The following is a 26,717-nucleotide window of genomic DNA, read 5'->3' on the forward strand; positions in this document are numbered from 1 at the left end:
TTAGCTCTCAAGTTGGCTAGATCTATTGTTGGAAATGCCCGCACAACCTCTCCTCCATCTGGCATTTGGAAATGGAGTAATTTCGGGCTCGGAAACCTATCATATGAGGAAGAACGAGGGAGATCATCTAGTGGTGAACTTGTCCTTTTGATGCAGAAATATCCTCTATAAATCTCGTTGAATCTTGCGATGGGCTCCCAATAAATATGTGTCATAACGTGAAAGGGACCTCGAAACCCCCTAGTTGAGTTGTACTCCTGACGGGGAATGGAGGACAGAAATAGACCATCAAACCTCCTTCGTCATCCGGATCTTCCTACTACTTTCTTGACATCTTCGGTATTCCCTTGCAGTTCGGCGCCAATTGCCCTTTCCAACACCTTCACAAAGACTTTCCTTTTTTTCTCCTCATCGCTCCCATGAAAATCACCCGTTCGAATCTCTTTCCAATTGTCCTCGAGAATCTTGACCAATTCAAGCTCGTCCCCCTTCAAGCCAAGGTCCTCGATAGCTTTCAGCGTCTTGTCATCGGCGAAAGGATACCATTCTTTCCAGACTCCCTGAATCCTCCTAGCGAAAATATCAATCCCCGTCTTTGCCATGCCCTTTACATTCTTTTTGAGCATCTCTCTCTCCTTTTCAGCATCATGCCCACATTCGTCCCTCAATCGCTCCAAATAGACGTCCTCTTCCCCTTTGCCTAAGGAATTGGCAACTGAATCAGCCAGAAGTACCAATTCTTCTCCAGTTTTCTGTCGGTGCTGAGTTCGAGCGTAGTTCAGCGCCGCTATACATGCTTCTCTGCCCCCAGTCCTGATGGCCTTGGGGGATGTCAGGTTGTGTGGCTCGTTGAAAAGCGTCCGAATGGAGCGCAAGCCTAGCATGTGGCCGATCGGTCGGCTGAGGATGAGCGCGCATTCCAGTTCTTCAAAAGGAGTGAATGTAGATTCACTGTAGACACGGATCTGTTTACCGCGGGCCTCAATATCCGCGCCTTCGTCTTTTGGTCGACAAAAAGGCAATGCTTCTGGCGACAAAAGATAATTTATCAGCTTGACAGGGTCAACAATTGTTGGAGCTGCCCCACGAGAGGAGTGCCGGGCACTTTTCGCATTTCCTCTTGCTGGGTCATCTTTCGCTTTTCGTTTCTTGGCAGAGCTTTTTGTGCTGCGTTTTGGCGCTTCTCTCGCCTTCTTTTCGTTCAGCTCCTCATTGTGTTTTGGGCTATTGGCTGCGTTTCGTTGGTCCGTAGAGTTGTTTGCTACCTTCTTCGGGGCCATTGTGGGTTGTAGAAGTCTGCTCTAGAAGTAGTAATGAGCGCGAGGGCTCCATCTTAGCTTGCAATTCAGGGGAAAGCTGATGGGAGTCAAGGTGAAGTCATCAATACTAAGGTACTAGAACGAACTTGTGCTAGCGGACTTATAAATCCTACGATTGCCGAGGATGCTCAATGACCACGACAACAAGCTGATGAAATGGTGCAATTCTGAATATCACGCGCCTGATCCGTGCTTACGTCGAGGAGTATGTATCTCACTCATCAATTTCAATGCGATTGATGACAGGAAATTTGGTTTTCTTTGTGATACACATATACTCCCGAAACACTGTGTTTTATGTTCTTCTATTCGTCTCTTCATCGTGATATTTCTATGACGGTCCCTATCTGATCTAAATTGTTGCTCGTGCTCAGTTGCCATTCTTGCTCCAATTTCTCACCGCTTCAAATTCAAAAAAATCTTCGTCGAATGTAAAGACACTAGCACGACATGCTCACACTACTAGACCATCGACGCTCATCAAAACGCTCGATAATTACCACTGCAAGCTCGATTGACACCCAATTGAAACATATAACTTCCTGGCGTGTCAATGGGCTCAAAATCACTCAGATCAACCGCCAGAGACTTATCGAAAGCTTCGCAATACCATCTTGTCGCGGTGTCGTTGGGGTTTGGAGGGTAAGGCTTCCCCATATTGACAGTGAAACCCAGACAGGGTCCTGTATTGTTCCCAACATATGAAGGGGGCAGGCTAGTCACAACAGTCGAGAAGGGAACGGCGTTGGGATCTGGCTGATAGGCGATGCACTGGTCGAGGCAGTAGCTGGCGAACGCTGCTTGTGAGAGAGCGGTGTTCTGGTCGGTATAGGAGAAGAGGACATGCTCGAATAGAAAGGAGTCTTTCAATTTGAGCTTTTGAGAGGACGGGAGAGGTGCGAGAACTATCGTATTCGCAAAGCCGCTTGGCGAGTGGCATAGAGAGGGCGTGAGACCGCTCGAGGCGTTCGAGGATTGAGCCAATGAATGACTCAGGAAGAAGCTTAGGGAAAGAAAGAAATAAGTCGGCAAGGCGCCCATTTCTGAAGGCATCGTGACAAGAGGACGAGATGAGATGTAGTGAGACCCTAGAGCGTTCAAGGAAACATAGAGGGGTGCGGCATAAGAGTCCTTATGCCGTACTTCATTTGTGATGTCAACAATCAAAAAGTCACATAGAACTTGACACCAGGACCGAGAAAATCCAATGAAGGGCCAGTAAGAGGGCGACATATTGAATCGTTTGCTGTTCACCGTACAGCCAAGCTATCAGTTCAGGGTCGCTTCGAAGACATGCGCTATGCGAGTCAATCATGCCCGGCATTATGCGATATTCACGTTCGAGCTTGTTGAAGCCACACCATGCAAGCATGCAAGATGGCGAGTAAGCGGCATAGTCCCTCGTATCAAGCTTTTCTAGCTCAGGGGATGTGCAGGCCTTACATATTTATGGGGAATGAATTGAGACGCAAATTTGAGTCTCTCTTCATCATCCCCGATTCTTCATCTCCTCTGGCGTCCTGTGCCGTCGCCTTTGTGAAAAACAAGGTTGGCAAGTAGCACTTTGTTCATCTTTCCTGGAAATTTCACGGCCCCGGCGACAATGGCTGATTGTGAGGCGCGTGATGCAGGCTTGAGATCTTTGGTCTCATCGGAAGGGTCTACGACCGGCCGCCTTGAATGATGTTGATATAAACCGGATGGCGCTAATTGCTTCGGACTTAGTGACCTATGTCCGTACACAAATACAGCCTGCCACGCTTTGCATAACTCTTTTGGGATGGTATCAGGATCGAGCAGCTTCCAGTGCATCTCATCGCGTTAAGATGACGAGCTCACCGACTAAGCAGGCAGAACTTCGGCATTTAGGCTCCCCACGTTCGCCTGGGCGTCTTCGGAAGCTTCAATCAGCACATCAGCTCTCGACTCATTTTGCTTCTGGTACCAATGGGCCTTCTTTGATCACTCAGCAGCGCCAACAACAACAACGAAATGCAAGCATATCTCAAAACCCACCGGTCCCCGCAATACCTCCACAGTATTCACCACAAAAGTCTGCTAGAACTAGATCCAATAGCGAGACCGATACGTCGGGTCTTCCCAAACCAGTTGCACCCCCGAAGCGTCTCGGTGTTTCTCACAAGGCCCCCACGTTCAAGAGTGACAAGGAAGAGTTGGAATGGAAGATTAGACATGGCCCTCAAGGAAGTCTTTCACATGCCAGAAAGGATCTAGGAGATCTGATACTGCGTGGGGCGCTTGAGGCAGACCGAGATGGCATGGTATGTAAATACTCTGATGCCATTTTTACATAATCTGACTCTGTCAAAGTCTCATTATAGAATCTATGTATGGCTTATCTTGCTGAAAGCATTGCCAATCTCGACGGATAAGTATATCGAGCTGATGCGGCGGGGTCCTTCGCCTGCCCACGCAAAAATATGTGACGATACATTTCGGACTTTCAAGACGAACCCACTTTTCAAGCGCAGAGTCACCGACAATTCCTTGATACGTCTCCTCAACGCGACCGCGTGGAAGCTTCATGATGCAAAACAGGGACAGACACTTGACACAATCACCCGCATCCGTAGTCCAGACTTGCCGGCATCTGACTTATCTATTGATTCGTTGAGCGACAATAATCTTACTGTGAGAAGCCTAGCCAATGGCAGCTCAATCCCCGGTATTTACGTTCAGGGCATGAACGTCTTATGTGCTCCATTCCTGTATGTCGCTCGAAGCGAAGCTGAGGCTTTCGTCCTGTTTCATGACTTCATCACACGAGAATGTCCAGGCTATATACGAGGCGCTATGGACGGTGTCCACAAAGGACTTCAGCTTGTTGATCGCTGTCTTGAGATTGCTGACCCTGTCCTCTCAGCTTTTCTGCTTTCGAGAGGGCTAAAAGCAGAAATCTACGCCTTTGCTTCGGTTCTTACGATGTGCGCCTCTACTCCGCCGCTACAGCAAGTCCTACGTTTGTGGGACTTCCTGTTTGCATATGGCGTACATCTGAACATCCTCTGCATATGTGTGCAGCTCATGCGCAGGAAACATGAGCTAATGAATGACAAGAGGTAACTCACCTTCTCAAACATACGCTCACTTTACTGACAACTCTTAGCCCTGGCAGCTTGCTTCGTACATTCCCAGATTTAGACGCCGAAGATATCATCGGGGGAACCGTCAACCTCATTCAAAAGATACCAGATGATCTCTATCAGGATCTTGTCACCCACATGAAATGATTGCCACTACGAAAACCGATCCCCAGAGCCTTTTGGAGCTTTGAAATCTGGATCAACCAGTACAGCAGAGGAACCCTGACATTTGCAAATCACAGTTGCCACGAAGCGGGTCCTTCGTCTTCATGCTCCCAATTGCCGAACAGCTCCGACAGCCGAACGACTGCAGCTACCCCACAGGGTCTGCGGCATCCCAGCGCGCATAATTCTGTATCACTGGAGCTGGAGCACAATCCTCTTTCTCACCCTTGGCCTTTGCAATTTTCCTCCCTCTTAGCTGGATAACGACATAAAGATCCTCAAGAGATTCGCGAAAAAAAAGCCAAGTCTATTTATACGTTTCGCCTGCATTAGAGGCTTATTGCAGCTCAAGGCGACAAAGAGACACATCGGGTCTCAACGTTCGGTTCGACATTTGGTGACATATTGATCCCAAGAGGCTGTTTATGATGACATCGCTTGAAGGAAAGCTAGTTGTAAGCCCTGCGGGTGGAGGCGTCTTCCTTAATTGATACCGGTCCTCGGCCGATTTATGTGTTAACTAAGATAAGGCCATCAGTGGGGCGGCGTCAGGTATTGGAAAAGCTACCGCGCTTCTTTTGGCCTCCAGAGGAGCAAACCTCGCTCTCGCAGATGTCCGCCAAGACGCCTTGAATGAAGCTATAAATGAGATTCAGACTGAACATCCGTCAACAAAACTTGTCTCAAGCGTGGTCGATGTTGCTAAGTCTGACGAAGTAGCCAATTGGCTTGATAAGGCCGTCAAGCAATTGGGAAAATTTGATGGAGCTGCTAATTTGGCTGGGATCACAGGGTCACAGGGAATCAAGACCATTGCGCAATTAGATGATCAGGAGTGGGATGCCGTGATGGATGTGAACCTTCGGGGAACCTTCAATTGCCTAAGAGCCGAAATAGGAAGAATGAATGACAATGGTAGCATTGTCAATGCTTCTAGCATCGCCGGTTTAAGAGGCAGTAAAGCATTTGCACCGTACGTTACAAGCAAAGTAAGGGGTTCATAGACAATGGAACCACTGGAGACTGACAAAATCTCTGTTAGCACGCAGTCATCGGTCTGACCCGTGTAGCCGCGAAGGAGGTTTGCGAGAGGGGTATTAAAGTCAACGCAATTGCTCCGTAAGTTGAGAGTGACAGTAGCTCAGCTGATACTTCTGACTGAATCAAATTTGAAGAGGTGCGATCGATACTCCGATGGTACGACGAATGGACGCAGACCTTGCAAGCATTGGACAGCCTAACTTCATCGAAAAATACATTCCCACTATTCCAATGGCCAGAATTGCTCAGCCTGTTGAGGTTGCTAAGTTGATTGCTTTTTTGCTAAGTGACGAGAATTCATACATAACAGGCTCAGTGTATCCTATTGATGGGGGGTTGACGTGCTGAGAGAAGCATGCAGTAGCCAGCCGGGTATTGACTACCATTTGCACGAAGCTCTTAGGATTATGTCTTAATCGTTAGGGAGTATTGACGAAGGTGCTAAAGCTTCTCGCTTGCCCAATTCAAGTGCCGATAGCCTCTCATGAATTTGGGTCTTGATCTGGTACTGTTTTCGCTGCTCCCTACAACAGACTTGATGCGACTCCAATTCTAGTAACCAAATTATGTTTGCATAAGGAACGTTGCAGTCTTTCCCCTCCATGGACAGGGATGAAATACTCAACTGAATGCAGTCTCTTCCTCCTCGTATCTTGCTAGGAGCCCTTGCCTTTCAGCTTCTGATACGTCCTCAGCGACCTTCTTTGTGTTACGATATAGTACGAAATGCTGAGCCATGAAAAGCAGATCAAAAGCTATCGATATGTTTCCAAGGCCCAACTTGACTGGATTTCCTGTCAGTCCAGACCAATCTTGTTGTAAGCTTGAGTCAATAATGAGTTGTGCGATAGACAGTACGCCCCCAAGAAGGTCCATGAGTATTGATTCGATTGCCCACCCGACTGTAGATTTTCGCTTATAATTGGCCCAAGCTTGTGGGACGTATTTGACGACCGAAACGGCGAGCTTCACGTAGCCAACAGCATAAATCTGTACGATAGCTTAGTACGCCTGGAATGATCCTTTCGAAGATGTCAAGCGGCAAAAGGGTAGTAAAGCTCACCACATCAATCCATTCCCATCCCTTTGCTCCAACTAGAACAAGCACAACAATCCAAAATATCACAGCATAACTACCAACTATGAAGCCCAACACGGTCTTCCCAACGATCCATTTCCTGGTTTCAAACCCCCAAAGCCGGGACGAGAATTGGCTAAGAGTGACTGCAGACACGACAAGTGCATGCACAGCAAACGCGACATCATTACCCCTCACAGTATTCTTCTCTCCGTTATGTCTCTCTTTGTACTGCCGCTGAATAGTAGGTGAGGAATAGAAAGCAACGGATGATATCGAATAACACGCAAAGCCTTGCAAATTTAGTAGAGGAAAGGCCGGTGTCGTGCCAGTAGTTGATCTTCGATGGATGTTCAGAAATATCTGAGGGTAGAAAGAGAGCGACCATGAAAGGAAGTAAATCCAGCCGAATAACCAAGACAGCACAGAGAGCAGCGATGTTGATTTCGGCGGGGACATATTTGAGGTCCCGGAGCAGACAAGTAACTCAATCTTGCTTCATGGAGGGCTATGCCAGCCAAAGCATCGCACTGTTGCTGGTACGATTCTCTTTGTGTTATTAGCAAGGGCCATCAGCCCTTATCCAAAGCTCTTGTTGCCTCCGAAGGTCACAAGAGTGCAAGCAAAAGCTCTATTTTCGGTTACGCTTCACAGCCACAGCCAAAGCCACCCCCCGCAAACTCGAGTTTCAGGCATCAAAGACTACAGTCCAACCCATTAATAAATTCCTCTCAGCCTTTCTCGTTCTATCATTACCACCTCCAATCGCCATGGGGAAATTGTTCGGAAAGAAAGCTGAAGGCGAGGAAGACTCCAAACGTTCAGCCCTATTCGGTAGCCGCTCGAAGAGAGACAAATCCCCCAATCCCCAGGAGAACCCTTACGCCAACGTACCTCTACAATCCGACGCATACACTCAAGCGAAGTCTAAAGCAGGAGTACCTAGCTATAGCCAGAAATCTGACTCCACGGGTCCACCACCTAATTATGCAGGGGCCAGTAATGGCTATTCTGAAGATAAGAAGACGGGTGGATATGGACCTGATAGATACGGTGCGTCAGGAGGGTATGGAGCGGACAGATATGGTGCTGGCGCAAACAGCGGGGCCACAAGATATGGATCCGGTGGTTATGGTGGGCTAGGTCCGGTTCCAAATAGACCAGACGCAAACCGAGATGCTCTCTTTGGCAATGCCAGCGAAAGAGTGCAGAAACAGCAGCAACAACGAATGGGATACGGCCAGCCTCCACCCTACGAAGAAGGTGAGCAAGGTAGTCATAGCGAGCATGATCAAGCCGGCTATCAACCATACGGTGACAGGCAATTGACGGCCGAGGAGGAGGAAGAGGAAGATGTCCAGGCTACCAAACAGCAAATGAGGTCTATAAAGCAGGACGATGTTTCCGCGACAAGGAATGCACTCCGACTCGCCGCTCAGGCAGAAGAGCAGGGTATGAATACGCTAGCACGAATTGGTGCTCAAGGCGAACGCATTCACAACACGGAAAAGAATCTCGATCTCACAGCAAATCATAATCGGTCTGCAGAAGAGAGAGCGAGAGAACTGAAGCATCTCAACCGCTCCATGTTCGCGGTTCACGTCTCAAACCCTTTTACAGCGAGAGCAAACGAGCGGACCAAAGGGATGCAGACGTCCTTGAAAAACACAGAATAGAGCGTGTAGAGCGGGAAACCTCACGAAGAGAAGGGTTCCAATCAGACCAGAGGATGCAGAAGACGTTCCGAGAATTGATGAATGAAGATCCTAATAGCGCTCCTGCAAAAGCGAGTCTTGCCGAACGGGCGAAATATCAATTCGAAGCAGATAGCGAAGATGAAGAGCTCGAGAATGAGGTATGCGTCCTACTCGGTCTAGTGTGTCGTTTCTATGCCTCACTAATTGCGAATAGATCGATAGTAATCTAGATGCCTTGGGCCATGCGGCAGGCCGGTTAAATCACCTAGCTCGAGCTACTGGTAAAGAGGTTGACGAGCAGAACAGACATCTAGAGCGTATCAATGCAAAGGTGAGATGCTTCATCCATACTATCAAAATTAGGCTAACGGGCACCATAGAGCACAAGAGTGGACGATCAAATTGCTCTCAACAGAGCTCGTTTAGATAGATTCCATTAAAGCAAGTTGACTGCTACCATTTTGCCAATTATAACACATCGTATCCAGAAAGGCATGATCCCCTGGCTCTGGCAGTTCTACACCGACGGCAAGACGCCTTCCTGTTCGTCGTTGGGTCTCGAACAACAGCGATGTCCTGCCTCGGACATCGACTGCTCGTGTGGGCAATGTCGTTGTACTAGCATCTTAGACGACCCTGTGTAGATTGGCAGGCAGCTCTAGACTGACCTGCTCGTGACCCGAATAAGGCTCGAGGAATAAATAGAAAGATCTGCTGTCAATTTACCATAGTCCGACAAGTCTGTGGCTTTTCACAGCCATTCAGTGGCTCCACAAAATGGCCAATAGTGGTTTAGAAAGATCTGCCTCCGTTTACTGCCGGATGTACAAATGATCGGCGGGCTGCTCTCACTCTAAAGGCACTAAGCTCATGCCAGTGGGCGGCAATGACTCCGGATAGAGACTCATGCAAGATCTCCCGCTTCGCAGATCTGGAAAATTCAAAGGCCAAAGCAAGGCAGTAGTAGTAGTAGAAGGTTTCCACACCAGAGTTAGCAAGTGGGATGGGGTGTGGTACGGCAGTGAAACCCATGCCGTGTTCGCGCATGCATTGTTTCTGCAGGATAGCATCCCTAGCATCGAATCACCGCCAAGGGTCAACCACCAAGTGACACCAAGAGACAGTGGCGGTGATGTAAGGCACAGAAGCGGGGAATGCTGTCTGGCTGCATGCCTAGCGGTGGGATATGACGAGTCAGCCAGACAGACACGCTGTCTACCGGAACATGTGCTGCCCTTCAGAGCCCACGCATAATTCTTGCAGCCGCGGAGGCTTCGATGACGACATACCGCTGACAGCGGCAGTCATGTTTCTTTCTGTCGCAGTCGCAGAATATCGTACAATAAGACCGTTAGCCGCGGTCTCAGGTTCTGGGGCTCTCAGCTGACCTTGTCCAGCGTACTATGACATCGTAGAGAGCCACAACATGCCACAATCACACAAGACAAGGAGCACCCCAATCGGAACCAAAGAAATACTACTGCCAATAGACGCTTTTCCAACTTCTCCCACAAAGCTAAGCGAAGCCTTGCCAAACAATGGTCCCTGCAGGCTTCGGAAAGGGCGCCCGGAAGGCTTGTGGTCCCCTAAAGCATGTTAGCAGATATCTTCTTAGTGGGTGCCCGCTGATGGCATTGTGGGAAATCCCACCATTATTAGGTGCTGGTTCTGCTCAAGGTGATAGAGTATGAATGCCGGTAGGTGTGGACTTATTCGCTGGCATACTTAGAAGTCCGTATATTAGTGGCAACATCGTTCCCATCTCTCGTAGACTGCGCTGCCCTTATCCACGGTACTGGGTACACTCCAATGTGTCTGTTCGCCACCCCGCACGTGGGTAAACATGGCTTCGACTGTTGATCCATACCCGAGAAGAATCACTGGCAGATGTAAGAATAGCAACATTTGCAGATCAAGCCTTTCGTAGTCTCTTCCTCCCATCCTCCATGGCTTGTTCAATAAAACACAGACATAGGCAGTGGATTGTTTCAGGGACCTCTCCCCAAGCCCCAGAGGCGGAACCAAACATCTTGTGCAGACTCGCTTATGGCCCCCATGTGTCGGAAGCTGTAGTAGTCGCGCGATAGGCTCTAGCACTGCAATCTGCGGACATCAAGCGATATGATTTGGTTGATTTCTCCCCACACCCCAGTCTCTCCTGAGCCCCCAACCCAATTAGCATTTCGGCGACTGACAGAGGAGGGATGCAACAGTTGCCTTTTCCTCTAAGCCGAATATGGCTCAAGTCTGACGGCAGATAGACTCGAGCAAAAGCAGGATGGCGTTCGGTGGCTTGCAAGGATGGAGGGCCTTCGATCAAATCAGCAGCCGGCGCGCTCACCAAAATTGACGTAGTAGCCCAAAAGATGCCTGTCGCTACCCTGGCCTCCACCCCCTCAGACTGGTACCACGCTACCCTGTACACCCTATCCCCTTCCCGGACAAGCGTCAGGGTTCATTCTGCGCAAGCTCCTCAAGCCATTGACGGGATCAAATTCGCCGTCCTTTGGGCATCTCGCACTTCGCTCACTTATCTTGTGCAAGACTATAAGCTCCTTCCATCCCGCTGATCAGTTCTAATCCTATACACTGAACACGAGCTTTGCCAGTCCAGACCTTTTTCTGTCTATTTGTTTCGGACTCGAATGTACACATATAGGCTTGGTTCATCAACGACTACACTTCTTCACGCTCGTCCACCTCAGCAACACTCACCATCTATATAACGAATCCGCATATATCAAACCCTCGGGAAATCCACTTCACCACTGTCGATCACCCGCCGCACATCCATTGCATATTACTAAACACCGCCAATATGACCATGACATTGGATCAAAGCAACAACCGTCACCTTGGTTCAATGGGCTTCGATCACATGCCTTACGGCAACGGGCCTTCATTCACCAACCCCTGGGGTGCTCCAAGTAACCAGCTCTTCGGCGCTGGGATGAGCGCTCACAATACAGGGTACGACACACTCGCCAAGCAACAAAGTGCGCGGTCAACTGGTGCTCTTCCATACACCTCGATACCCGCTGTGGCTCCTCCGATGAGTGCCACGTATCAAGGAAGCCCATATCCCCAAGCAGATTTGATTGGAATGTCGCAAGATCTTGTCAATCACAGCCGACCATCGTACGATCATACGTCCACTCCTTCCGTGGGCTCATTCGCCCCAACGTCGGCGCCTTATGGGAATTCGTACTCTACTCTCGCGCATACATCTCAACATGAAGAGCCCAGAAGGCTTTCACATGGGTATGTCTCTATACTTAGATTGCCTTTGCACTACTAATCATTATTAGAAATTCGTCGTCCTTGCAGGCGCGGCCTCAACCTACATTCAATGACGCGCTCGACGCAAGCAGGGGCATGGTTGCCTTGAGTCAAGATATGACACCAAGAGGCAACTTGTACGGCTCCGGAAGCGACCGAGGAGCAGCTGACGGTTATGGCTTTCCAGCACCTCACTCCTCGCATTCGTCAATTTCTTCCGCTAGCTACACCCCGTCGTCATATTACAGCGGCTCTGTCGACGGCTCTGTTTCGGATTATGGTTCGCAATCAGATCTTGAGTCTGTCTCTTCTCGAACGTTGCCCCGACCAACGGGATTGATCGGTGGCAACGGACTCCCGCCACCTCAGTCGATGATGGGACAATTCAACTCAAAAGTGTCGTCAAGCACACAAAAGAAGCACAAATGCAAGATTTGCGATAAGCGCTTCACTCGACCTAGCTCGCTACAGACGCACATGTACAGTCATACAGGAGAGAAACCGTATGCTTGCGAACATGAAGGCTGTGGCCGTCACTTCTCGGTCGTCTCGAACCTACGCCGCCACCGTAAGGTGCACAAAGGTGACCGTAGCAGCGCATCCGATTCAGACCATCCTTCACCCGAAGGCTCATGGACATCGGAAAAGTGAAGAGGGCCGCGCTTGAGGTGGTATCCACTTCGGTGGTAACCTGATGCACCAACGATCTCAATCACTACGGCCGCTCAACATTCGACAGCACTTATGTGCGATTAGCTAGACATTCCACAACCTTGCAAGCGCCCAATGTACACCAAACGAGAGGGCGCGACCACATCGTCGCAAGGCACACACAGTAGGAATGATTACATGCATTAGCAAGGTGTTATGGAAAGTTATGAATTGTATATTATGGGAGAATTCTGGACAAACCGCATTCGCATTCGATACCCACGTTCGCTTGACTACGGCGATTGGCGATTGGCATGTTTACGGCGGCTGAGCGGTTGTACTTGTACAGGGGATATGAATGTTGTGTCTACAGTGCACGCGGATTCAATTGGAAGTTTATGTGATAATAGGTAGTTATGATCAACATCGATCGTTCCGGCAGATCAACATGCGAATACCATGTGCTCGCCCGCACGCGACTATGCATACGCTGCACGTTTTATACTGTTAATATCTATCTATCTCTTCAACCTCCCATGACATCTTTTCAAAAACAGCTGCCGGTACACCGTCTTCACTCACTCAATTGCATCTTCCCCACCAATTCCGGCCTAAGGCCTAAGCGTCTGACCGGAAGAGGGAGGTTCATTCAGGGGCCTACCGGTGTTTCAAAAAGCGACGGAGTGACGTAGGTGGCTGATCACCCCTGTCTAGACTGACTTCCGATGATGACGCCAAGCCAGATCCCTGATGTGGATCAGATTACCTTCCCTTTCGCGTTCCTTCCGTCCACGGCTGATGTTTACGACCAACCTATGAACTGGCACCCCAGCCTTATGCAACTTACCAGAATGCCTGGTTGGAGAAAGCGCCGAACGCAACCGAATCCTGACTAGACGAAGCATCGGAAGCCGCACCGATAAGATACGCAGTGGACACTCCAGCATTGGCGCCCGGTGGGAGTCTCGGAGCAAACAGCGCCATCGGGTCGGTGAGGAGGGTTGGAGAACCATTTGACTGGACATCGTGACCTCCTGAGTGGTGCGCGATGACGTTGGTGACAGCATAGCACGTAACGTGCGTGAGGCAGTCGCAACTGATGCTAGCAAAGGAAATGGAATTAGGACCTTCCATTTACGGTCGGCTCACCGTTGGCACACTTGAAACTCGTCAGTAGTGGAGAGTCAAGTAGCTGGTGCCCACTTAAGGCTGCCATTGCTGCATCCTTTCTATTCACTCCTGCCTTATGCCTTCACACGCCCGCGGCTCCTATCGGAAGCGGGTGTCGTCCGCACCGTCATCATTGCATATGTATCTTTCCCCACAAAATCGTGGTGGATGGGTGTGAGAAATGATGCAGCAGTGACTGGCTCCTGAGGATATCAGTCTACAGTGACACATGGGTGTCTTCTATTGTGGCTGAAGCTCCGTCGCATTGCCCGCCTATCCCAGGCGATACCTTTGATCTTGACAGGACCAAGCCGTTCTCATTGTACTCAACTCGGAATCAGTGGATCCATCGAGCTGACTCCCAGGCTAGCTGTCTCACTATAATGCGCAATGTTCATCAACTGACATCTGCACTCGGCGTATCAGATTAGGCCAACGAAGCCCGCAATGTGCATCTGTCTTATAAGTCCTCGTCTATTTCCATTTCACAAGTTTAGTCACGCAAACAATGTTGTCAACGGCGCTATCGAAACTTGAACAACAGACCACTCTCGTTCAAGGATATCCGCTATGAAACCCTCGCAAGGCCTAACTCATTCTCAATGCCTTTCATCTTGCTTGTTTGGTATGCCACAAGATGCCCGCAAGTTTTACCTTCATTGGAAAGAGCAAAACCCCTTATTGTATCCTCATCTCATCCCTCGTGGAAAGGTCACCCCAACATCAAAGCCGGCTAGCACAGCCACTTTGGGACAGGGCAATGATGACTACTCGAGAATCTCTAGCGCCACTAATGTTTCGTACACGTCCCAAACCTCAGGATTAGCAGCGTGAATGTACTGGCTCGAATTTTTCTGAGGGAAACTTGGCCGATCAGACATTGGATATTAAGAGGAGTCTGTAGACTGCCATCTACTGAGCCTTTTACATTAAAAAATGAAAGCGATACTTTAGGAAACTGATACTTGATCTCCACTACGTCTACCCCTCAATTACTAAGCTTCCTGGTGCGATTCGTGGAGCGATTGGACAAGATTGGCATGGTCTGCTCACGTCTATCATATATTATACAGATCAGCCTGCGCTAGCAATACCAATTCGAGCCAAGTCCTTTCCGAAGACCTCCTTTATTCGGAAGAGGATTGGCTTTGTCAAGGACAGACAAAAGGTGTCCGCAAATCACAATCTCTATTTTGACTGCTAGCCGTCTGCACTCAGCCCTGGTCTGCCTGGTGAGGGATCTTTGCCCCTTCAGAGAATACCACCTCGAGGGCCAGAGTACCAAAGCCAACGCTGGACCTCGAATTAGACTAATCAGGCCTAGTTGCCACACCTCGCACTCCACGTCTCTTCGCGTTCCCGTATCAGCCGAGCTGGAGTGTCCGTCTGCATTAGCGAGATAGACCCTTCCCAGGATTATGCAAGATACTCTGACGGTAAGTTCAGCGTCGTACTCGTAACGGTGTAGCGGACCTTTCCGATTTACTTAAGACTTCTCATGGATTTAGGCACGTTGTTTCGCTCTCCCAGAGAGTCCGCTGTTGTACGCGTTCTTTGCCAGGGTTGAGACTTAGTATTATTATATGATTCGTTTTTCGGAATGGCTGAGAAAATACAACGTTGTAGTCCTTCATTATGTCTAAATCAGTATCCACTGTACCTGCAATTGTGATTTTCCTGAGAGCTGCGACGTCGAACAATCATGGCAGAAAATGAGACGATCACTTGCAGATGATCTTGATTCATTATAGTTCATAGCTGCGCGTTTGGAAGTCAAGAAATATCAAGTAAAGAAACAATGTTTTCGCGAACACTGACCTCAGCGCTATGTCTTAAGAATTCCGAGTTGAAAACCTTTGACCTTTCAATCTCGACCATTCCATAACTCTAATGCAGCCATTTTGGGCATGTTAGCACTCGAGTATCTTTCTTGACAAGCTTCACAAATGCGCTGATTCAATATCCTGAGGATGTTGCAGCCTCTACCTACTGATTTCGACTCAGACGATGCATTCGCCCAAGGAAAGAAATAAAAGATAGCCGGCCCGGTCTATGCGTATGACATGGCGCTCTGTTTCCCAAGTCGATCCATCGCTAGCTGCAAGCCATTATGAATGCATGGATGATAGAATTAAGGTGTTGTTGATTTGTATTGAAAAAGGTACAGGAGAGGTGGTAATATGCTAGAGACGGTAGTTCCTACCTTTACCAACTGAATACTGCACAAGATTATTCATTTAATCTAATGTAAGCAAGAGGTTGAATGACCCTGCGCAAAGAATGGTTCTGGCTGTGATACTTACGAAGTTTGCCACCGCCTTCCTTATCCTAATCCGGCATCAACACTCGACGAAGCTCCGTTGCTCCAGGAGGCTCCATAGCAACGACCCCACTATATGTTTTCGCAGCTTGTTGCGATATTTCCTTCCTCTCTCCATCACATTTTGACTGCAGATACTCACAAGTAAACAAAGCTTTCAAAATTTGGTACCAAACACATATTCTCCTCTCTATCATCCTTTTCCTCCAAGATGTGGCAGACTCCTGTCTCAAGCATGCTTGCTCTTTTCCTCGCCTTCTACGCCTCCTCCTTCCACTGGGCCGCAGGCTTAGCTGTCGGTCTGGCTGGGATGGGTTACTGCATTTCGGTGCCATGCCCACCCCCACCAGTATCGGTGGCAGCCCTGGTGCAGGTGTTTCCAAGCAATGATCATTCGTCATGGGCGCCACGTCCTGTTAGCCTCGAGTTGGTCACTAGGCCTCTTGAGTGCTGTCAAGATGTCGGCCAGTGTCGAGATCGCTTGGAGATTGCCAGTGACTTGTCTTCCGAAATGACTGCACCACCTGCTTCTGGCCGGCTCAAAAGCTGTCTAAGACGCGGACGTGAGAAAAGTAGGAAGCGAGTTCAAATCCGGGAGGCCCACAACAAGATCATACCTATTCCTGGTTTGGACGACCCGTTTCGAAACTTCAAAGATTTTGATAACGATGTAGTGATGGTGGATGTTGAGTCAGATCAGCTGGTGTTTTCGCCCGAGACGGGCCTCGAAGCATTCTTGCCAGAGGACAAAAGGACTCAGCGCCTGCTTCAAGCTAACGCTCGTCGACGGATTTCTTTGTGATGACCAGTAACGTACATGCAGATGCTTTGTTGTTAGCTGATTACTTTCGAAAAGCCAGAAAAAAAGCCGGAAAATACAAAACAATCGCAAAAACATATGAAAAGCTCAAGGGCGCAAAACCACACAAAAAAGTTCAATTCTTCGTTTCCTGGTTATATCCGTCACTTCTTTCTTTTGTCAACCATTGCATAGCGCTAATCAAGTCCTTCTGGTTTGTTGACTACACAAAAAGCTCAAAAGACCCAAAAAAATTCAAAAGCCTCGATGGCACAAAATAGACAAAAAATGCACTTCACGAGGACGACTTTTACAGACAAGATTCTTTCCTTTGTCAGGCATATCACAGAATCGACAACGTTTGCACATCATCATCATGTACACTTGTACCACCTGCTCTTTGCGGTATCATATAGGTCAAGAGTATCCCTGCTGCAGCAACAACAAGAGCAGGGCCCTTCTCAGGATTCAAATATCAGGCTAATTTTTGACTTGACAGGGAGGTCAGCGAATGAGGTCCACCTGTGCGTGGTGCTGACTACGAACCTCCTAGCTCTATCTAGAGTTAGGAGAGCCAAGAGACCTCACAGTCCAACAACAAGCAAGGCTGTCCATAAGGTTATCATCGTGAAGTCTGCGGGTGGTTTTCATGGCGTAAATGGATCCTGGTTCTCCAGATAACAGATTGTGAGGAGAATTATTCTAGCTCGTTAGTGAGGCTTATCGTGAATTTTTATCAAAGTGAAATGATCAGGATTGAGATATAATTGTGAATGATGTGCCCTGTGATTTCAAACCTTTCGTTGAGGTGTAATGCTTTCTTGATGGCCACTCAATGATCTTTCAATGACCTCTCGATTACCTTCCGATGACCTTTCAATGACTCCTCAGAACCTTTTCAAAACTCTCTCAATTTCGAAGTTCAGTTGAATGTCATTCAATGGCGCTTCAACTGTCAATTGTTATGAAACATTGCTTGACTATTCCTTGATTGTGTCTGGATGATCTCTCGACATTTCCCGCCTTCGATGGTACACAGATGAAAATGACCAAAAACGACTAGGCCGTACTGCATTCTTACACAGTCACTACCCGGCCAACCCGGTCTTTCCATCGCTACGGCCGCCTTCTTGAGCATGTCTGGTAATGCTGCCGAGCTTTCGTACGAGTGATTGTACGTTCACCGCTCTGAATACGATATGACTGACCAGGATCGCTCGTGAAGTGAAAGAGGGCGCAACTCCAGAGCAAAAAGCGAGCCATGGCTTCGTCACAACGCGCTGCAGTATATCGGGGGGTAAGCTATTCAGTGTAATTGACGTTGGCAAATATTGGGATAACCCTACAAAAGGCTACTGTTGAGGATCTCGATCCTCCCTCGGCGCTGTCTGTAAGACCTACAGATTCGATTTCCATTGCCCTCCGAAGTGCATATGAGCGAGACTATACCCATTTGACGGTCGTGTCGGAGGACACACGTGCTCTACTTGGTTATCTATCAATCCCTCGCTTAAAGCAATTGCTCAAAGATGGAAGTGTTAAGGAGTCAGATGTGGTCCAGCAAGCGATGCATAAGTTCAATAGGAAAGGCAAAGTTTATCAAGTCATAACGATGAATACGCCTTTGGAGGAGCTCGAAACCTTTTTTGATCGCGGCAACGACGAGAATGGTGCAGGAGACTTTGCTGTCGTCACGGACGAAAACCGCAGGTTCGTACTCGGTGTTGCAACAAAAGGTGACCTGGAAGAGTTCGTGAAACGAAGGCCCGGCTGAGCACGACTTTCGGCTGGTTGAACCTGCGTTCCGCAGATTCTTACAACAAATTCAAGTGATCTGCTGGCAAGACTCGCTGCTGCATGATTTGCATGAAGCTCGACGAGCGAAGTGAACAATGTAATTGAGTCGCCTAGCTTGAAAAGCAAGGTATCGACGACGACGGCGAAGAATAATGAATTCCAACCGTGCGCAGGGCTTTGAGGAGAGTTGCGGACGATTATTGTGGCCTTTCAATTGTAGAAGCATGTTGACATGTGGACAAATAAATTCACTCGAGTGGTATCCATAACACTTACATTGCCTCTTCCACAGTTCTTCCGTCCATCACCATTATGCTCGACATGTCCTACTGATGGACATTTGCAGTATATCCAGGTTGCAGCAACTTGCATCATGGAAGCCAACCATCATAACGCCAATTCTCATACACATAACGGCTCCGAAGTAAAGCTGGAGCCTTCGCCGTTCCCCTGCATGTTCACTGTGGAACTTTATGACCAGCGCATTCCTGAATCCACACAGCTTCAGCGGGTTTACATGATTCGACCCCAGCAAATATGGCTTTCCATGGAACGTTTTGCAGAAATAAGAGGTTTGTCAACATATCAATCGATTCTACAGATTTATTCTGATTTGCGTTGCAGTTGGTAACGAAGCTTTTCAGCCTCACGATACTGTCGTGCTTAGCAATGTCAACCGATCACCCTCCCGTGAAAGCATAGCGAGGATTCTGGAGATCCGTGCGAAGGACGAAGACCACGTTTATCTCCGTGTTTACTATCTCAGACCGGCGGTTGAGGTAGCTCCCATCTACACTTTGCTCAGCCAGAGCAACAGCATCATCACACAGGAGCAGCGTTCTAGAGAGCTAGTTGCAACCAACGAGTTGGGCGTGGTTGATGCGAGTCAGGTGGAAGGTGGCGCCCTGGTGACACGTCTGAGCTCCAATGGCCGCGAGAACATTCCCCCCAAGGGCTTCTGGTGGAGATGGATGTACGACGTTGCCACCGGACAGGTGAGCTAAGAACCTTGAAGGCCTATGAGATTCAGCTCAAAGTGTTGCTTGCGTGTGATCGGATGTACCTCCAAGGCGCTTCACGAGCATTTGCTTTTTGTAGTTACCTCCTCCGTTGCCTGGTCAGGTTGCTCGTCCTCGTGCCGGTGCGCGTTGTTGTGGCGACGGGGGCTTCTGACGAGGGGCAGGGTATATATCAGGTCAACCTGAAGGTTTCTTCTTTTCTTCTTCATCCTCTTCGTTCATCAACTTCTCTCTGACCAAAACTTGTATTCCTATTTGTGAACTCTCGCAACATTGTGTATCTGTATTGTGCACTGGACCTCTCTTCCTCATTACGCTTTGCATTCAAAAGCCATGGCGTTGAAGGATACGCTGCACCAGCTTCAGCAGAAGGCTTCTCAGAAGCTGTTGCATCACCAGGTGAACAAGGCAACGACAAACTCGTCAGCTCTTGTCAACGCCGTCTACTACCCTAACTGGAAAGCTCTTGCTCAAAAACCTCCTTCATCCCTTAATTTGGCACACATCTCTCATATTCTTTACGCGTTTGTAGGGTAAGTCGAGAAGTATCTGTCGCTTTATCTACCTTCTGACGTGCTGCACAGCGTCAAAGCAGATGGCACAGTCTATGTAAGAAGCCCTAAACAGCTGCCTGAAATCCACTAACCAAGGACGAGTACACCGATGAAAACGCAGATACTAAGCTGGATCTGAACGGTGCTCTCGGGGCTCTCGGAGACCTGCAACGGGTCAAGACTCAGAATCCTCAGATCAAGACAATCCTTTCTCTAGGTGGAGGAAGTGGTAGCGAGAACTTCGCCGCCGCGGCCAGTAATCCTACATCAAGGGCTACCCTTGCAAATACTGCAAAGCAGATCCTTGACAAATACCAGATGGATGGTATCGATAGTAGGTAGTCTCTGTTTACGCAGATGATCCTTCGCTGACATCACACACAGTCGATTGGGAACATCCATCCGACCCCGGTCAAGGCCGCGACTTCATTTCGCTACTCTCGTCGCTTCGGAACGTCTTGCCAGCTTCTCAGTACCTCCTCACCGCCGCTCTACCTGCCGGCGAGTGGGCTCTCCAAAACATCCCTCTTGGCGAGGCATCCCAACTCCTCTCCTACCTCAACATCATGACTTACGACTTCGCCGGTCCATGGACCAAAATGTCGGGCTACCATTCCCAGCTCTTCACTCCAAAGGACGCCTACAATGACGACTGCAAGATCTCCTGCGACTCAGCGTCTAGCTATCTTACTTCGAAGGGCGTGCCCGCCAACAAGATCCTCCTCGGCGTGCCAGCATATGGACGTTCCTTCCTGGGAGCCACGAAAGCTGGGGAACCGTACAAGGGTGGAGGTGGAGAGGAAGGGACCTTCGAATATTGCGACTTGGCACGCCCCAATGCCCAACTTGGGATGGATCATGAAGTCGTCGCAGCTTACTGTGTCGGTGGTGATGGCGGTTTCGTCAGTTATGATGACCCGGCGTGCGTGCAGCGCAAGGCGGAATATGTCAAGCAGCGCGGATTGGGCGGTCTGTTCTACTGGACTGGAACTGGGGATACGAACGACGACCAGAGTTTGGTGGCAACGGGATGGAAGGCCCTACGTGGCTAGGTAGATTGTTGTTGGTGGAAGGTAGCGATACCTCGAGGGGTGGAGGGACCCTCTCCCTCTATGACACCTAGAGACTCTATGATTATGCAGCATTGCTACTGAATATGAGCACCTTTGCTATCATCACCCCCTTCTTCAAATGCTTTTCGAGTGCTCGACTCGCGCCGCTTTAAGCATGATGCCAGTCCGATGATTATCTCCCTACGCATTCGCCCCCGTCAGAGGTATCCAGCCTCTCCCCTGCGGTACCTTTGGCCTCCCAAAGTTCTCGTCCAAATCGAGAATGATCTTCAATGCATTACGACTCCGTAGATATGGCAGCGGCGCCTTCGCCTCCACCAAACCAAGCGCGGGCTCGACATGTCCTGCAGGTCCCTCGTCGCCACCAGTGCCAGGCATTGGCAATGCTTTCTGCAAGAATTCAAAACTTGCTAGAGTAAACCCGAATTGTGGTGACGACCTCAGGACGCGGGCTGGGCCTCCCTTGAAGAAGGCTCGGAACCCTTCTTGCTGGTATATAGTCCTGGCACAGTGCCGGAGGGATGTGTATTTCGTCTCACCCTTCCTCGCCTCGACTTGCAATCGTGTTTTGATAACATCGCATGGGGTGGTTAGATACGCTGCTGGCATGCCAGCTATTGCACCTGCCGTTAGGAGTTGCAATATGCCAAGCTTCTTCGTTGGACTTTCGCCAAAGAGGTCGCGTTTTAGGTGATTGTAGGTAGGAAAGTAGATGCCGGAGAAGGGTACGTCTCGTAGTAGACATGCGGATGCGCCTCTATAGAGACCCATGAGACCTAAATTGCGTACGATCCACATTGCAGATCTCTTCTCGACTCCTTCGTGTGTTTTGAGCAGCTCGCCTTGGACTTGGAGTCGGATCTTCACGATCTCAAGCGGGTTCGTGAAAACCTATAGGAATGTCAAAATTGGTGTTGTCTCGAAGAATCATCATGGCTTACCACTTGACATGCACCAGCTGAGGCACCTGCTACGATCTCATGGGGCCACCAGATTGCACCAGTCTCTTTATTGCCAAAATAGCCTCGCAAGAGATCATTGACTGTTAACTTGATGGCCTTTTCTGGCGCAACGCCAACAAGCTGTGGTAAGACACCCGAGTACAAACCTTTGACTCCCTCATTCTTAATCACTTTTTTGGCGCAGTCGATGGAGTTTTTGTAGAGTACTTGGCCAACCCGGCCTGCCCTTTGATTTTGCATTCTGGTCTTTACAAGATCAATAGGATAAACCATGAACGCCCCGAAAGCGCCAGCAACGCTGCCAAGTGCGAAGTGGTGTAGTGATTCAAGCACATTATGTAGATATCGCTTGGTGTTTGAAACTGCTTTGTCTGCTACATCTGATACTGGACCAGCTGCTTCTATGCCTAGAGCATAAGCGCTTTGGTAGGAAGAATCTAGAACTTTGGCAAAATCTTGTAGGGACAACCGGCCGGAGGCAGCGTCTATTCCGGCAAAGTGGAACAAGATATCTGCTTCCATCGGCGTGAAGAGAGAGAAGCGCGTAATGCGCGCTGCTTCATTCAAAAAATCAGTCCTTGTGATCCGTCCATCCTCTGTCTTCTGCGTCGCGTTCCGGAGGATCAAGTCCATCAAATCCATTTCTCGAATGACGTTCTGAAATGCTCGCACGTTTGCATATGAAATTTTGCTACCCGTTGAAATGTTGCACAGAGTGTGCAAATTCTGGAGAATGTGGTCCGAAAGCTTGTGCCTGGCAGTCTCAAGGATGATCCGTTGGAAGTCCTCCGGCTCTATATATCCATCTCTATCCTTGTCAAATATGTGGAAAGCCTGTCGTATCCTCTCGCCTTGCAGCCCACGCAGCATCTGGGAGAACTGAGGGTACGTAATGTCATGTCGATGTCGCTTGGACCCCACGTACAGAGTGGCCCATTCGCAATTCCAATCAAACGGTATCGTGTCTTTGCCTTTGTTCTGATCGTACAGTCTAAAGAAATTTTCGGACTTGATGGTGCCCAATCCATTTTCATCGAACAGTCGAAACGCGATCTCATATTCGGCGTCAGGTTTAGCCAGGAGGTTTTCAAACGCTCCCCAGTCGCGCAGACTGATTCTCCCAACTTTCTTTCGGTCCGCCACTTGGAATAGGAGTGCGTACTGTTCTCGCTTTATCTTGTGCTACTCAGCTCGCATATCAGTCATGTTTCTCATATCGTCAATCAATACAGGATCAGCGCACGTAGTTCTCTGTAGCTGGGGCGATCGCGTTGACGAAGTCGTCTTGCCCCATGAATTTCTCTCCGGTATTCTCGTCGGCTTGCGCATATTGCTCGAAGGTTGCCTTCGACTGGAAAGAGAGGTCTGGCTCGCGATCAGCGCCCAATATGCTCTCCTTGACCGCATTCATGGTCGTAATTGATCTGCAGACAATTGATCTTGTAGAGATGGAGTGTCACGGGCGAAAGGTCACCTGCTCCGCGGAAGCATGTTGGTAGAGAACATGTGGGTTTGTGGATGGGTAGATGTTTGTTTCAGGAGAGCTTTGTTTTGGGCTGTCATAAGCAGGCCAGTGCCCATTGGGAATCCATTTGGTTATGTATGGTATCCTGCTAAGTTCTGGAATAGTAATACAGAGTACAGGTCAATCACAAGGATCGCTGCTCACTTAATTTACAAGCTTAGAGTTCTTTGGTATATTCGCACGGAAGTTTTTTGGAACGCGGCTCTGCGGCCGCTTTCGCCGCATCTGCCATGGAATCTCGAGACCCTGTCCATCGCGTCAAATAGAGGACCAGAACGTCTATGACAGTACTTTCATGTCTGCATGATTATCGATCGATGTATGTTCTGGCCATCATGGAGACATACACCGTGCCTAAGGCGCAGGATCTTGAGCGGGTCCCGCCCTTCAAGACGAAATCTATTAACGCTTGCAATAGAAACATCATGGTCTGAGATACTATCTCTTACTGAAACAATATCGACTTACATCATTCTAGTGATGATACTTGTGTGGCGGTGCTAGAGAAGACTAAACAGTCTGGGACTCGCTTGCGTTTCCATCAGAAGATTACCGCCGACAACAGCTCATTCGGGGGCATTCACCCTGCCACGGCGGTGACATCACATCAACATGTACTGTCCAACATGATAGCTGAAAGCCTTGGTTCCCTCCCAGAAGCGATTGATGGAAATCTCCAGACGGATCCTACCATGCTTGTTCAGGTCGGAGACCAGGACGTGAGACTAAAACCTGATTTCATCTCGGTCACGAGAGGGCCTGGCATGTCGGCGGCTCTGTCTACGGGTTTGGACACTGCTAAAGGGCTCGCGCTTGCATGGCGCATTCCACTCGTGGGCGTCCACCACATGCAGGCGCATGCGCTTACCCCAAGACTGGTCCATGCTTTGGAGTCGCCTGGTTTGAAGAGCGCGGAGCCAGCATTCCCCTTCATGTCCCTTTTAGTCTCTGGAGGTCATACTCTTCTGGTTCAATCAGAGTCACTGTGCGACCATAAGGTGCTCGCGTCTACGGTCGACATCGCAGTGGGAGACGCTCTAGACAAGATCGCACGATTAGTACTTCCCCATGAAGCGCTTCGCGGGAAGGAAATCATGTATGGTCGTCTTCTTGAGTGGTTTGCATTTCATGGACGGGCTCGGCGCTATCTGTACCGTCCCCCAAAAGATCGTGCTGAAGAGATTGCTCCACGCGAGACAAAATGGGGCTGGGCACTACCTGTACCGCTGGCTGACACCAAAAATATGCAATTCAGCTTTTCTGGGCTAGGAAGCGCCATCAAGAGGATCTGCGAAAGCAGGAGCGAAAAAATGAGTGAGGCAGAACGCATCGACTTGGCAGTAGAAGGAATGAGGGTGGCGTTTGAACATATTGCAACAAGGGTCATTCGGGGGGTAAGTGGCGCACAAGCCACGAATCAGGGAATTCAATCCTTGGTGATCAGCGGGGGTGTAGCAAGCAATGGCTTTCTCCGGATGATGTACGCTCATGAAACCATACTCCATGAATACTTGAAAAGCAAGCTGATTTTTGAACAGCATGAGGTCTTTTCTGGATGGCCGTGGATTCGAAAATGTCCCGTTGGTCCTACCGCCGGCTGAACTGTGCACGGACAATGCGGCCATGATCGCCTGGGCTGGTATGGAGATGTTCGAAGAAGGATGGACGACGGACCTCTCTGCCCGCGCCCTACGAAAGTGGTCTCTCGACCCGAAACCGGACAATGGAATCCTGGGAGCTCCTGGGTGGAAGCGACAGGGATGAGCTATCAGGCTCACACGGCACCAAGTCAGGAGTCACAGTGCGAGCTCAAGGAAGCTTCGGTGTCCCAAGTATGAAACGGACTACTGAGAGTACATTGCCGTATACTCTGTGCCACTTTAGTTCAGGAACGAGATGTTTTCAGCTGTCAGAGCCAATGACATCTGGAGAGACGGTCTTCTAGTGCAAGAGGGACGACAAGAGGCAAGGCTGTGTAGCAGCCAACAGTCGGGCACATAAGGTTCGTGTGTCACCATCTCGCCGCATATGCAAAGCTTGATGTGGAGAGGCTCTAGTGACGAGGCAGTGCACTGCAGGACATCATCATGTATGTTCCATTTCTGCATCTGACACCTGAAACACACATATAAATTGTCTGAAGAGAAGCGCGTCAAGCTCGCCGCGTTGCTGCATGTGCCTCGTGCGTGCTTGCTCTCGCAGAGACGTAGGCTTTCTTGGGCAACCCACAATGCCCATTGCAGTCAGCAAGGAACGGCAGGCTCAACAGGACATATCGATCGAGCATTGTGCCGTGATCGGGATTGAGGTCCTTGTGACTAAGGCTTGATTGTATTTTGTACACTGTCCAAAGTATGAGAATGCTGTCTGTCGCATTGACTTGCACCAGTGGGGGACTTTGGTATCAGTGGTTGTGGGGGGCCTTTGACGCGGTGAAAGTCTCTGCGACTCTCCTCAGTCCTCACACGAAAGAATAGACTAAAATCATCATAATCCTCCGTAAGCGTGGACGAGGAACCAATAGGGTCACCATCGATGATTTATTTATGAACATCCAAGCCTTCTCTGCGAGCCCGAGGGGGGAAAGTGCGAAAAAAGGTGGATTCTAAAAATACTCCTGGGCGCTTGCTTCCCCGCGGCTATTCCCGTTGGGGGCAAGCGTGCCAAGGCATGAATCCTTTCCCCCACTTCGCAGAAAATGTTGCACCACTCACGCTCCACGCAGGTCATCCTCACGGTCCCCAAGCAAAAGAAGGCAAAGGCGGTCTCCAAAATGGCCGAATCTCTGACTTGCTGATGCGGTTCCTGTTTCCTCGCGTGGCCTTGGAAGGGAGACACTTGTGTTTCAGCCTTAGCCTCTTATTCCAAAGATATGTTTCCAAGAATACTTTTTCCTCGCGTCTAATGTAGTGGACGACTAAGGCCTGCCACAGGTAAACAATACACCACACCGCGATGCTGGCCTGCATGAACAGTATAAGTCATGCTGCTTCGCCTCCCTTGGTCACATATCTTGACTTTTCAAAATGCAATTATAGTCGAGCATCGCAGTGTTCCCTGGAGGATCTCTTCTCTTCCTCTCATCATTCCCTCTGCTTCCGATTAGCTTGTCCATTCATAATCATACATCATAGCACATCAACCCAAGCCCATTCCCCTTTCTC

At 49.3% G+C, this 26,717-nt stretch overlaps 10 protein-coding genes across 10 annotated transcripts; 8 read left to right on the top strand and 2 right to left on the bottom strand.

The window, feature by feature from the left end:
• Window positions 1–302: 302 nt before the first annotated feature.
• KY384_008401 (uncharacterized protein) lies at window positions 303–1,280 on the bottom strand (the record flags this gene model as incomplete). The annotated part of the gene is made up of 1 exon (XM_044816890.1): window positions 303–1,280. One exon carries the CDS (start codon window positions 1,278–1,280, stop codon window positions 303–305), a length of 978 nt encoding a protein of 325 aa, XP_044666255.1.
• A 1,865-nt stretch (window positions 1,281–3,145) lies between these two features.
• Window positions 3,146–4,570, top strand: KY384_008402 (uncharacterized protein; the record flags this gene model as incomplete). Its single annotated transcript, XM_044816891.1, has 3 exons — window positions 3,146–3,601; window positions 3,879–4,399; window positions 4,447–4,570. The coding sequence occupies 3 exons, from the start codon at window positions 3,146–3,148 to the stop codon at window positions 4,568–4,570; spliced, it is 1,101 nt and encodes a 366-aa protein (XP_044666256.1).
• A 122-nt stretch (window positions 4,571–4,692) lies between these two features.
• On the top strand, window positions 4,693–5,711 carry KY384_008403 (uncharacterized protein; the record flags this gene model as incomplete). The annotated part of the gene is made up of 3 exons (XM_044816892.1): window positions 4,693–4,748; window positions 5,127–5,577; window positions 5,631–5,711. The coding sequence occupies 3 exons, from the start codon at window positions 4,693–4,695 to the stop codon at window positions 5,709–5,711; spliced, it is 588 nt and encodes a 195-aa protein (XP_044666257.1).
• Window positions 5,712–7,477: 1,766 nt separating this feature from the next.
• On the top strand, window positions 7,478–8,834 carry KY384_008404 (uncharacterized protein; the record flags this gene model as incomplete). Its single annotated transcript, XM_044816893.1, has 4 exons — window positions 7,478–8,295; window positions 8,328–8,562; window positions 8,619–8,735; window positions 8,820–8,834. The coding sequence occupies 4 exons, from the start codon at window positions 7,478–7,480 to the stop codon at window positions 8,832–8,834; spliced, it is 1,185 nt and encodes a 394-aa protein (XP_044666258.1).
• A 2,433-nt stretch (window positions 8,835–11,267) lies between these two features.
• KY384_008405 (uncharacterized protein) lies at window positions 11,268–12,334 on the top strand (the record flags this gene model as incomplete). The annotated part of the gene is made up of 2 exons (XM_044816894.1): window positions 11,268–11,665; window positions 11,713–12,334. The coding sequence occupies 2 exons, from the start codon at window positions 11,268–11,270 to the stop codon at window positions 12,332–12,334; spliced, it is 1,020 nt and encodes a 339-aa protein (XP_044666259.1).
• A 5,550-nt stretch (window positions 12,335–17,884) lies between these two features.
• Window positions 17,885–18,397, top strand: KY384_008406 (uncharacterized protein; the record flags this gene model as incomplete). Its single annotated transcript, XM_044816895.1, has 2 exons — window positions 17,885–17,920; window positions 17,975–18,397. The coding sequence occupies 2 exons, from the start codon at window positions 17,885–17,887 to the stop codon at window positions 18,395–18,397; spliced, it is 459 nt and encodes a 152-aa protein (XP_044666260.1).
• Window positions 18,398–18,793: 396 nt separating this feature from the next.
• On the top strand, window positions 18,794–19,424 carry KY384_008407 (uncharacterized protein; the record flags this gene model as incomplete). Its single annotated transcript, XM_044816896.1, has 2 exons — window positions 18,794–18,992; window positions 19,045–19,424. 2 exons carry the CDS (start codon window positions 18,794–18,796, stop codon window positions 19,422–19,424), a joined length of 579 nt encoding a protein of 192 aa, XP_044666261.1.
• A 348-nt stretch (window positions 19,425–19,772) lies between these two features.
• Window positions 19,773–21,045, top strand: KY384_008408 (uncharacterized protein; the record flags this gene model as incomplete). Its single annotated transcript, XM_044816897.1, has 4 exons — window positions 19,773–19,972; window positions 20,024–20,048; window positions 20,090–20,327; window positions 20,378–21,045. 4 exons carry the CDS (start codon window positions 19,773–19,775, stop codon window positions 21,043–21,045), a joined length of 1,131 nt encoding a protein of 376 aa, XP_044666262.1.
• Window positions 21,046–21,246: 201 nt separating this feature from the next.
• Window positions 21,247–23,439, bottom strand: KY384_008409 (uncharacterized protein; the record flags this gene model as incomplete). Its single annotated transcript, XM_044816898.1, has 3 exons — window positions 21,247–21,957; window positions 22,008–23,210; window positions 23,272–23,439. 3 exons carry the CDS (start codon window positions 23,437–23,439, stop codon window positions 21,247–21,249), a joined length of 2,082 nt encoding a protein of 693 aa, XP_044666263.1.
• Window positions 23,440–23,888: 449 nt separating this feature from the next.
• On the top strand, window positions 23,889–25,154 carry KY384_008410 (uncharacterized protein; the record flags this gene model as incomplete). Its single annotated transcript, XM_044816899.1, has 2 exons — window positions 23,889–23,981; window positions 24,102–25,154. The coding sequence occupies 2 exons, from the start codon at window positions 23,889–23,891 to the stop codon at window positions 25,152–25,154; spliced, it is 1,146 nt and encodes a 381-aa protein (XP_044666264.1).
• Between the last annotated feature and the right edge of the window lie 1,563 nt (window positions 25,155–26,717).

Source organism: Bacidia gigantensis (genome assembly GCF_019456465.1).
Source record: "Bacidia gigantensis strain McMullin 20006 chromosome Unknown contig_295, whole genome shotgun sequence".
NCBI lineage: Eukaryota > Fungi > Ascomycota > Lecanoromycetes > Lecanorales > Ramalinaceae > Bacidia > Bacidia gigantensis.